At 42.7% G+C, this 12,037-nt stretch overlaps 1 protein-coding gene across 1 annotated transcript; it reads right to left on the reverse strand.

The window, feature by feature from the left end:
- Positions 1–571: 571 nt before the first annotated feature.
- On the reverse strand, positions 572–10,848 carry LOC722029 (isopentenyl-diphosphate delta-isomerase 2-like). The gene is made up of 4 exons (XM_077945652.1): positions 10,665–10,848; positions 9,358–9,565; positions 1,647–1,768; positions 572–1,016 (listed from the first exon to the last, which is right to left on the reverse strand). Exons 1-4 carry the CDS (start codon positions 10,704–10,706, stop codon positions 792–794), a joined length of 597 nt encoding a protein of 198 aa, XP_077801778.1. The 5' UTR covers positions 10,707–10,848; the 3' UTR covers positions 572–791.
- Positions 10,849–12,037: the final 1,189 nt, after the last annotated feature.

A 12,037-nucleotide genomic window follows, 5' to 3' on the forward strand; every position in this document is an offset into this window, starting at 1 on the left:
AAACCTAATATGTAGTTACTTTGTGTTCAACAACAACAGTATGTTTTAAAGCAAGTATGTCTTTATTTGTAAGCATGTTACTGAAATGTAATCAAACGAACAGAAGTGGATAAACGTCGAGTCACTTGGCTGAGACCATACACATCTTCTGTACTGCTCGTATTAGGAATGTAATATCTGTAAGTCTAAATTCATTTGAAAGGTGAACTTAAATGCACATCGCCAAGGCTTAAGATGCAAAATTGAATGTGTCTTTTTTAAAAAATGCAACCTTGTGTTGCACTTGGAAATAAGTGATTTAGAAAGAAACAGATGGAGCAGAGACCCCTCCTGACTTTGGAGGCTCGGATAAAGCTGTGGGGAGGCAGCCTCACGGTCCAGCCATGCTAGTCCGCCTGCGTCAGAACTCTCAAGCTCTCCCCAAGACTTTCGGGATCAGCCGCTGTTCATCGACCAAGTGCTTATAAAATGGAAACTGGAACAAGGGAAACGTTAAATATCCTCCGTGCCACCAGGCAGATGAGAAATATAGAAATAAAGGAAAGGGAAAATGAAGACATGACAAAGTTGATGAAAAGGAAACGAGTGATTTATAGCTGATGGGCAATCACATGCCCCTTTCGCCCTGTGTTGGGTGTGGTGTTGCCTCGATGGTGTGTCTGCCTGCACTGAGAGCATTCCACACGGCTGACTCGACCTCCCTGCCTCACACTCTGTATAAAGCTCCACAAACTGGGTCACATCATCCAGGTGAGGCCACCACCGGTACAGAAACTTCTCGGCAATGGTTCTTAGCCAGGGGGTGACTTTGACTTCGCCCCTGGCCCCCTCTCCAGGAGTTCCCGCAGCTCCTCCTGGGACAGGTAGAGGATACTTTTCTTTTCACTGGGATCCAGGTTCACGGTGACATTTTTCCTCACAAGCAGAAGGTAACAAATGTCATGCTGTCCCCAAATTCTGTCTGATTTTGCCTTGTGGTGATAGATTGTCATGAACACAATGTCCTCTGGAGAAATCTGACAGAAATTGGTGCAGTGTTAACAACACACATGTAAAACAGAATTTACAGAAAAATAGAGAAAATAAACACGTTTTCCTCAAAGAAAATGAACACTTTCTTTTGGTAATTGATAACTTCCAAAACCTCAATTTTAGCTAAGTAAATTTTTGTGGACTCAAGTCTGAATGATAAACTGGCTTTGGTTTCTTGGTTCCAGTAAACCTGTCTCTGTAAAGAACTAACCCTGTCACACACACATCCTCAACAGAAAATCCCATAGAAACCGGCCAGCACTGTCAGGAGAACATCCGTCCTCTCTTAAAGATGTTCTTGAATGGATGAATTTAACACATATGCCCACAGGATCCTGGACATTCTTTCTAGTGGACACTTCAATTTCCTCTTTGGTGTGTGGCCAACAGATTCCTGCATAGTCTCAACCCTGCCTGGGACACACAAAGACTCACACTGCCCCATCTACAGCTACATTCACGTTCCCATCCACAGCCCATTCACAGCCCCATCCTTCATCCTCACGGTGCTTCATGAGGCCAGCAGCACAGATCCAGCCCGGACTTTGTTCAGCTTCTGCCCACTGCCAACCTGGACTCCCGTGGACACAGCTGTGACTGGGTGCTGTGTGTACCTGCTCCCCAGGAATTCCCAGCTCTGCCCTCTGGGCCGCCCGCCTCACTCTGATGGCATCGTTTTCTTCCAGTTCTGCTGGGTTGTATAATGGGTGGCTACAACGGGAGTTGGTAAAATACCCTGGAAAAAAATGCATGGGAATATCCCTCTTTATTCCTGAAAAGTGAATGTATTAAATACAAATGCAGACGCTTCAGGTAAAACCATCATCTGTCATCAGCAGATGACGACCTGGCAGGGGAGGAGTGGGTTTGTCACGGGCTCTCAGAGCAGCATCCGCCTCCAGCCTCCACAGCCGTGGGCTTGGTGAGGGTCTTCCACATGACCCCCTGGCAGGGCTGGCCCTGACTGCTCCTGCGGCCCTTCCTGCAGATGTGCACACACGTGTCCCGTGCCACTATCCCAGTATGTCTTGGGAGAGGGACTGGTTCCCACTCCGTTTTGTACCCACAGAGGACCTGAGATGCCATGGGATGGCAGGAGGAGGTGGTGGGGCTGCGGGGTGGGTGGCTGCAGTAGCTGGGCTGAGGAAGCTGGGCTGCACTTGGAAGGTGGTGATGAGTGAGCATGGTTTCATAGAGAAGACTCTGCTGGAATACCTTTGACCAAGTTTTCTTACTGAAAGATTCTACCTAATTTACTCAAGTAACAGCAATGGTGCTATGACGGGAGGTCACACTCTCCTCAGTAAATCTCTGCTCCCTGTCGTTCCTCAGACCCTCAGTGCTTCCTTGGGTCACTCTGCAGGAGTTTGTCTAAAGCCAAATCCACTCTTCCAAGTACAAGAACTGGCACTCCCACCTGCCCCTATGTATCCTGGAGGCAGCTAACGCATGAAAGGAAATCTTAGCTCCAGGGGCTTTATTTGCAAACTGTTGACTCTGTGCTACAGTTGAGCCTCTTAACTTTGCAGCTCCTGAATTTTTCTGCAACAAACTGCCTTCAGTTCCATCAAGGAGCCAGTGGGTACAATTTGACCAGCAAACATGGTGGTGGATTTCAGAAAGGGCAGGATCAACCCACTGCGGATCCGAGGAAGAACTAAGGGAGGACAAAACCTCCTCAGACACAGCTGGCCATGCTTAGCCCTTCGCTTTAATGGGTCAGGCAAGGTCTGGTTTTGAAAATTTGAGGACAGCATAGGCCAAGACACTTTAAATGACCACAATTGACATAAATGCTGTTCCCCTCTAAAAAGAAATTTTTAAAGTTGTAATTTTAAGAAGTACAAGATAATTAAAACTCTAAGACCTGTAAGATAACAATTTTTATTATTACCTAGTTAATTTTATGCTAAATGCTATTTATTTTAATCCCCCTAAATCCTTAGGTTGATAAATTCCTCTGCATTTAAGTAACTTGGCATTGCAAAGAAACAACAAAACAAAAAAACCCAGAAACTCATATAGTTTCTTAATTTTTTTTTTTTTTTGAGATGCAGTCTCACTCTGTCGCCTAGGTGGGAGTGCAGTGGCGCAATCTCGGCTCACTGCAACCTCTGCCTCCCAGGTTCAAGCAATTCTGCCTCAGCCTCCTGAGTAGCTGGGACTGCAGGCGTCTGCCAGCACACCCAGCTAGTTTTTTATGTATTTTTAGTAGAGACGGGGTTTCACCGTGTTAGCCAGGATGGTCTCGATCTCCTGACCTCGTGATCCGCCGGCCTCGGCCTCCCAAAGTGCTGGGATTACAGGCGTGAGCCACCGCGCCCCACCTAACATTAGCATTTTAATGTATGATTAAGGTGACATTTAAAATAGCTAGAAAAAGATAAATTATTTGAGAATCGATGATATAAGTGGTTAGTTTTTAGAAAGAAAGTTACATCATTTTCTCTAATGTCATATTAGAGACATCTATGTGAATTTAAGATTTAATTTTTAAAAATGAAAGCATAAAAGTACTAGAAATATATATGGATGAATAATTACATGATATTCTGTAAAGAAAAATCTTTACAGGCAAGACACCAAGTCGGAACTCTAAACACACAAAAAATTGTAGATTTAAATACCTTAAAATAATCCTTCTGTATGTCAGCAAAGCCTTGATAAAAGAAAAATAAAAATTATAAAATGTTTTTTTATATTGATAAAATATTACAGATAAAGACAATACCCTTAAGATAAGAGTTCTAATTTTATAATTAAAACCATGTAATTATTTATATAAGATCATCAATGTACAACTCAAAAATGAGGCAGACTGTTGTGTAAAGATGTCACCATTTGATATTTAAATCCACTCAAGATGGATTTGACTTGTATCTGTTTGATTGTTGTTATGAAAGATGTTGGTGTACATGGGCTAGAGTTTCTTCAGTTTTAATTTAAATTTGGCTGGGCATGGTGGCTCACTCCTGTAATCTCAGCATTTTGGGAGGCTGATGTGGGCAGATTACTTGAGGTCAGGAGTTCCAGACCAGCCTGGCCAACATGGTGAAATCCTGTCTCTACTAAAAATACACAAAAAAATTTAGCTGGGCATGGTGGTGGGTGCCTGTAATCCCAGCTACTTGGGAGGCTGAGGCAGGAGAAGCACTTGAATCTGGGGGGGCTGAGGTTGCAGTGAGCCGGGATCATGCCACTGTACTCCAGCCTGGGTGACAGAGTGAGACTCCATCTCAAAAAAAAAAAAAAAAAAAATAATAATAATGTAAATATGTAATTGACCTTTGCCTTATTTAACTGGTTTTCAACAACATGCACTCCCTCTTGCTCAATTTCTTGGCTTATCCAACATCAATTCCAGGAAAGAACAATAGGCTTTGATTGTTCTTTCCGGGTAAGGAGGCTGGGATGCCTTAGCCTTACTTCATCCACCTTGAGGTGGGGACAGTTCTTCCCTCAAGCATATTTTTATTTAGAAATTGTTCCATTTGTATCATGGCTCCTATTTCCACAGACCTGTATCCTATCACTCTGTTACCTTTTAATCCTGTGCAGGGTCTGCCTAGAGGGATGAAGGATTTCTCAATAGCTCCATTTCTTTTTTGCCCCTTTTCTGAAATATAGTGCTTTGCACTGTTTCATTATCTATTTATCTATTTATTTATTTATTTATTTTGAGACGGAGTCTCACTCTGTAACCCAGGTTGGAGTGCAGTGACGCAATCTTGGCTCACTGCAACCTCCGCCTCCTGGGTCCCGGTTCAAGCAATTCTCCTGCCTCAGCCTCTGCAAGTAGCTGGGATTACAGGCATGTGCCACCATGCCCAGCTAATTTTTGTAATTTTAGTAAAGACGGGGTTTCATCATCTTGGCCAGGCTGGTCTTCAACTCCTAACCTCATGATCCGCCCACCTCGGCCTCCCACAGTGCTGGGATTACAGATGTGAGCCACTGTGCCCTTCAACGGCACATTTTTAATTCACTTACAGTATGTATCATCCCAGATTTTGAAAAGAAAAAATAAAGGCGGCAAACGGAAGAGAAAAAAAGATTCTGACTGAAATTACTGAATAAATTCTTAGAATAACTGAAAATCGATAAATAAGTGCAAGACCTTGGAAACCAATGTGTTTGGAAGAGCTAAAAAAACTATAATTTCTTGCCTATCATATTCCAAACATTATCTACCAACTAAAGCTCTGGGCCAAATAGTTTTGCAAGTAGGTTCTGTTAAAATATAAAAAAAATGTTTGCCATATCTGTCAGCTCTCTTAGGGAATATGAGGACTGCATGATGGATGCATGACTCAGTTGACTTTGGCACAGATAATACAGAACAAAAATAACACAAAAGCAGTGATGGGTAATATTATATAAAAAGATTAATGTGTTTTGTTCTTTTGTCTTTCCATAAGTTCACCTTTATACATGTAATTTTTAGTTATGTAGAAAACCAAAAGGCTATGCCTGAAATGTTTTCCCTAGAAATCAGTTCTAAGACTCAGGCATAAATGGTCTGTTTGAAACTTGTTTCTTTTGCAGTCAGAAAAGAAAGAATGGGAAAATGATATTCTTTTAAAGATCTAAAAAATAATAAATAAGTCTATGAACTAGGCTTTGAGGAAGAAACTAATATACAATACTGTACCTATTATAATCCAACAGCTCTAATAATAATGATGATGATAATGAGACAGCCAGACACACTTATGCTTCCTTTGTGCCAGTTTCTATTTTAAGAGTTCAATGTATACTAATTCATTTGGTCCTCACAACAACCTTTTGAGATAAGCACTACTTTATTCTCACAGTATCAATAAGGAAAGAAGCACAGAGAGGTAAATTACCTGTGCAAGGTCATGTGGCTGCAGATGCAGTTGAGCCCCCAGAATCTGTGCAATTTAACATGTTGGAATTGTCACTACCAAATTAAGCACTGAAAGTTTTAGAGGCAAATGTTATCCAAATTTCAAGGAAGGAATTGTCATGCTTTGTAAAATGTTCTAGGGAATAAAAAACAGGAAAACCCTTCACTAGGTTGATCTGGGCAGCAGATTCTGATACATAACACACAGAAAACATTGTAAAGGAAAGGAAGAAAGACATTTTGATTAGGCTATATGTGGAGAATTTTCTTAAGAGAGGTTGTGACAACTTTAAGAATGATAGTTGATGACCTATAATGCTACAGGTAGGAGGTTAAGAATAAACTCTGGGAATAGATGATTACATTCAATTAAGGCAAATTAGAAGCAACAGAAAAGGCTCTAGATATCAGTGAAATATAGAGAAAGACATGGAGGCCAAGACTGGGAAAAGCAAGTAAAAACAAATGGAAGTGGAAAGAATTAAAAAGGAGTAGGCCAAGTACTATAGGTATGAAAGAGAGGGTAAAACAAATCCAGCATGTGCTAAGGGGTATCCTTGAAAAAGAGAGCCATAATAATAAAGAAAAATGTCCCAGACATAGAAGATGACTTAAATCCACAGATGGAAAGGGCTTGCCATGTTCCAGAAATACCGACACATTGATGTTGACACTGGGGTAACCTTCTCAGATCTCTGAGAAAACTGCTGCATGCAGAAGAGAACACCCACTCCCAACACCATCACTCCATCTTCTAGGCATTGTACAACCCTAATCCTCTGCTTTCCACCTAGAATGATGGATGATCCGTGTACTTATCAAAAGTCACTTCTTGGGCCAGGTGTGGTGGCTCATGCCTGTAATCCCAGCACTCTGGGAGGCTGAGGCAGGTGGATCACCTGAGATCAAGAGTTTGAGATGAGCCTGGCTGACACACTGAAACCCCATCTTTACTAAAAATAGAAAAAATCAGCCAGGCGTGGGGGTGCATGCCTGTAATACCAGCTACTTGGGAGGCTGAGGCAGGAGAATTGCTTGAACCTAGGAGGCAGAGCTTGCAGTGAGCCAAGATCACGCCATTGCACTCCAGACTGGGTGACAGAGTGAGACTCTGTCTTAAAAACAAAACAAAACTCACTTCTTGTGAGGAAGATTCACCCATAGTCACCTCAAAGACATCGTCGAACAATTTCCCTTTTTCTTCTCTATCAAATTTTCTCTCTCTCTGATGGAATTTTCCTACCAGCCTGCATGTGGCTATGATTTCATTTTATTTAAGTAACAGCTAGTTTTTTTGGCCCTCATTTGCCCAGCAAGCTACTCCACTGCTGCTCCGCTGTCTTTTGCAGGAACACTCTTAGAAAACACCCTTCATGCTCACTATATCCAATTCCTTTCTCCAATATTTCTCATTCCTTTTCTCACATTTAAAACTATCAAGTAACTTAACCTAAATTATTAAGTACAATTGTTGTTGAGCTGTTCAAATTTTCAGCTCCTATCAACAAAATGCCAAAGAACAAGCTTCTAAGATAACCACTTCCTGATATTTGATAGCATAGGTTAAAATTTCTGTAAATATCTTGAGAGATTATATTCAAATCCACATGTTAGAAAATGGTGATCAATAAAATTTTGGCAGTGAGGAAAATAAAAATAACTTTCCACAATAGGGACATTTTTATCTATATAAGTCAAGAAAGAATTAACACTTAAGCTATGATCACAAAAAATGAGGCTCTTGATCTTATTGGGAAAATTTGGAAGAGACAATTAATTTTGGGAGGGCGTCTGTACATTGGTATAGTTTCTTGTAATAACTAAAAGAAGGTGTTCTTTTTTCCTCTATTTCTTTGAAGTGCTTATGAAGGACTGATAATATTTCTTGTTTATTTTTTATTTTTTGAGACAGAGTTTCGCTCTTATTGTCCAGGCTGGAGTGCAATGGCGCAATCTTGGCTCACTGCAACCTCTGCCTCCTGGGTTGAAGTGATTCTCCTGCCTCAGCCTCCTGAGTAGCTGGGATTACAGGTGTGTGCCACCACACCCGGCTAATTTTGTATTTTTAGTAGAGAAGGGGTTTCATCATGCTGGTCAGGCTGGTCTCGAACTTCTGACCTCAGGTGATCCACCCGCCTCAGCCTCCCAAAGTGTTGGGATTACAGGCATGAGCCACCGTGCCTGGCCAATATTTCTTCTTTAAATGTTTGGTAGAACTCATTAGTGAGGCCATTGGGCCTTGCCTTTTCTTCATGGGAGGATTTTGATTACTATGCTTTAGCTGGGTAATGCAAAGATGTACCTGCACTATTTCTGATTTTAGTCATTTATGCCTTCTCTGTTCTTGATCATTCAATTTTATTTTTTAAAAATTTTTACTTATTTTTTTTTTCCCCAACTTTGTTGCTCTTTTTCTTTTCTTTCTTTTTTTTTTTTTTTTGAGACGGAGTCTCACTCTGTCGCCCAGGCTGGAGTGCAGTGGCCGGATCTCAGCTCACTGCAAGCTCCACCTCCCGGGTTTACGCCATTCTCCTGCCTCAGCCTCCCGAGTAGCTGGGACTACAGGCGCCCGTCACCTCGCCCGGCTAGTTTTTTGTTATTTTTTAGTAGAGACGGGGTTTCACCGTGTTAGCCAGGATGGCCTCGATCTCCTGACCTCGTGATCCGCCCGTCTCGGCCTCCCAAAGTGCTGGGATTACAGGCTTGAGCCACCGCGCCCGGCCTTTTTTTTTTTTTTTTTTTTTGTTTGAGACAGTCTCATTCTGTTGCCCAGGGTGAAGTGCAGTGGTACAGTCTTGGCTCACTGCAACCTCTGCCTTCCGGGTTCAAGCAATTCTTGTGCCTCAGCCCCCTCCCCCTGCCTGTCCCCAATTCCTCCTGCCGAGTAGCTGGGATTACAGGCACACACCACCATGTCTGGCTAATTTTTGTAGAGATGGAGTTTCACCATGTCGCCCAGGCTGGTCTCAAACTCCTAGCCTCAAGTGATCTGCCAGTCTTGGCCTCCCAAAGTGCTGGGATCACTAGAAGCTTTTCAATTTTTTTATTCCAAAGCTATCTAATGTAGTTTTTGCCTCCTGAAATCACTTATATATAAACATATTGCCTGCAAAGTGGGTCACCGTGTCACGCCTTGGGTTTCTTAGGACACAAATCAACTGGCACGTGCCTGGCCAGCAGGTCATGTCTCTCAAATCAATCTGCAAACCATGGTCACAGAGCCAATCACAGTCTTATAGCTTTCATTGTAGCTTCTCTGTGGAATATTTTCAAGGACATATGTGTACTTTAGGATGTTCACATGTCATGATTAAGTTGTAAATTTCAAAAATTCTAAGAATGCCTATTGTTGGCCAGAAGTATAAAAATTTCAGAGATTTTAAATAAAAGCATCTTTCAATCTTACTTCAATAGGTCTATGAAGTCTCCTTCTCTTCCTCTGGAAAGTAACTTACGGGCGGTGAAGAACATCGTCCATAATGAAATTGAGAAGGGCTGTTCTCCCTGGGAACGGTGAAGAACATCGTCCATAATGAAATTGAGAAGGGCTGTTCTCCCTGGGAACGGTGAAGAACATCGTCCATAATGAAATTGAGAAGGGCTGTTCTCCCTGGGAACGGTGAAGAACATCGTCCATAATGAAATTGAGAAGGGCTGTTCTCCCTGGGAACTGAAAGGTCAGTCTTTGCTCAACAAACAGCCGAAAGCCAGGAACACAGGCCTCCCCAGGCCTCTTGGCCGCCTGTCAAGCCTCCTCAATACAAAATTCACATGGAACACGTTCTATTCTATCTTCTTTTCCTTCTTTCCTCCCTTTAGCAAATAATTATTGAGTGCCAACTATGTTCTGGACACTGTTCTAGAACTTCTGTGATAAGAAACAGAGACGCCAGCAGTGATTCTCTGCTGGGGCCGATGGCTCTCAGGGGCATCCTTCAAAACTGGGCCCATTTGATTCTTTAAAAAAAATAATTTCCAGTTCCTCTAAAAATTATGTCATGACTTTTATCTCCTTGATGTTAAGCTTTGTGTCTTAGGTTTGTGGCTGCTGACAACATTCTCTGGGCCCTGAAGTCACTGCCACTGGCTCGTGTGCTGGCCACTTGGTCGCGCTGGCCTGTCTCCCACCAGGTGGACGCCCAGCGAGCTCTGAATGCTACGTATGACAAAGATATGGGGGATGTTTGGAGTCTGTGATGTGCTATTGTCCTCCAGATAATGGTTTTCTGCAAGAAACTAGAGAAGTAACTATCTCAGATTTCCCTAATAAGAACAGGTTTTGAGCCAATTCTAGGCTGGCCCTAAATTCCTCTTCCTAGCATGTGAAGCCTGGGACGCTCTCTGTGGGCCTTGCCCTCGGCAGCTCTCAGCCCTGGTCTCTGCTCCCCCATTCCTGTCCAGCTATTGGAAGCACCTCTCCGTTTCTCAGCCTCTCTGCTCCTTTACTGGAACTGGGCAGTGCCCCTTGGAAAAAGCAGCATAGGTTTTCTTCTCGTAGATTTTGCCCTACACTTTTCAGAGCTATCTGGTGCACAGATTGTTTCATTCAATCCTAACATATTCACCCATGTAATTAACACCCTATCAACCCAGCAAATACTTTCAAAATCTCACAAGGCTCCCTGTGCCCCCGGAAGTAGCCTCTATTCTTGCCTACATCTTAATTGGTTTCGCCTGTTTTTGACCTTTATTTCACTGGAATCACATGTGCCTTTTGTATCCAGTTTCTTCCACTCAAGACTGGGTCTGTGGATTTACTCACACTGCTGTGCGTAGCAGGACTGCTCTCGCGGCATGACACCATCCGATTGTGCGAACACCAAGGCTGATGGAATCACGGCAGATGTTCTGCAGGGGCGTCCCTGGGCTAGAGACTGGACATGTAGTAAGGAGCTCCGTGACCGAGCGCAAGCCTGGAACCCACAGCGTATCATCTACTTATAGGACAGTGCATAAAAACCTAGGAAACACCTAGTTTCTCAAAGTGACAACGAATGTGTCAACAACTTCCCAGCTCAGGAATATGCTGCATTAGTTCTCTGCTAAGTTAGTAAAATGGAAACAGAAGAAGGCAGAACCATCCACATTGATCTCCCGCCATGTCCGACCCCTTTGACTTTAGCAGATAGAGGCCAACAGCTCCACAGTAGCAGACATGCTGCTCAGCAGTTACTTTCTATTCTGTCAACACTTGGTGATGTTGGTCCTTTAAATTTGGGTTTTAATTTGCACTTACCCAGCGATTAATGAGGTTAAGCTCCTTTTCATGTTTAACACCCAAATTTTAATAGACTTTATTCTTTAGACCAGTTCAGGTTCACAGCAAAATTGGGTGGAAGGTAGAGAGTTTCCATAGATCCCCAGCCCCTCCACACACACAGGCTCCCCCACTATCAGCATCCCCATCAGAGTGGTCCATTTGTTACAGCCGATAGACGTCCATCAACACATCGTTATCACCCGAGTCCAGTTTACTTGAAGCTTGCTCCTGGTGTTGGACAAATGCATAATGACCTATATCCACCATTTTAGTACCATTCGGAAGAGTTTCACTGCCCTGAAAACCCTGTGCCCTGCCCACTCATTCTTCCCTCCCCTCTCACCCCTGGCTTTTTACTGTTTCCAGTTTTCCCTTTACTGGAATGTTGGAGAATTGGACTCTTTCAGGATGTAGCCTTTTCACGCTTCTTTCAGCAACATGCACCTAACTTTCCTCCTTGTCTTTTCGTGGCTTGGTAGCTCATTTCTTTTTAGTGCCAAATAACATTCTACTGTCTAGATGTATCAGTTTACTTATGCATTCACCTACAAGAATTTAAAATAGAGAAGAGAATGCAGTGTTGGAGATTTACATTTGGAAGTCTAAACCATGTATGTAGTAAATAAGTATAAAGTATGTGTGAAAATTGTAAAGTAGAAAGCTGTCAGGATATTTGAATACACACAAATATACACTTCAGTTCACGCTGTAAAATGTTAGAAAATGTGTAAGTACATACTTAGGGCTGAAAAAGCACCTAGAGAGGAAGGGTGAAGAAGAGGTGTACCTGAAATAATAAAAAGAAAATCCCATCTGTCAAGAGGGGATCTAGAGTACCTCATCCCATGAGGAACTCCCAACCTTAGTGAGAGTCC

The sequence above is a fragment of the Macaca mulatta genome, chromosome 9, assembly GCF_049350105.2.
Source record: "Macaca mulatta isolate MMU2019108-1 chromosome 9, T2T-MMU8v2.0, whole genome shotgun sequence".
Classification (NCBI taxonomy): domain Eukaryota; kingdom Metazoa; phylum Chordata; class Mammalia; order Primates; family Cercopithecidae; genus Macaca; species Macaca mulatta.

Bases quoted from the DNA above. Each gene is read 5' to 3' on its own strand.
- LOC722029 (XM_077945652.1), bottom strand. From the start codon at position 10,706: ATGGTGTCATGCCGCGAGAGCAGTCCTGCTACGCACAGCAGT. The intron at 1,769-9,357 runs GTAAGTTACTTT...ATTTTTTTCCAG, and splicing joins GACGATGTTCTTCACCGCCC to GGTATTTTACCAACTCCCGT. The intron at 1,017-1,646 runs GTACACACAGCA...AATTTCTGTCAG, and splicing joins TGGGAATTCCTGGGGAGCAG to ATTTCTCCAGAGGACATTGT.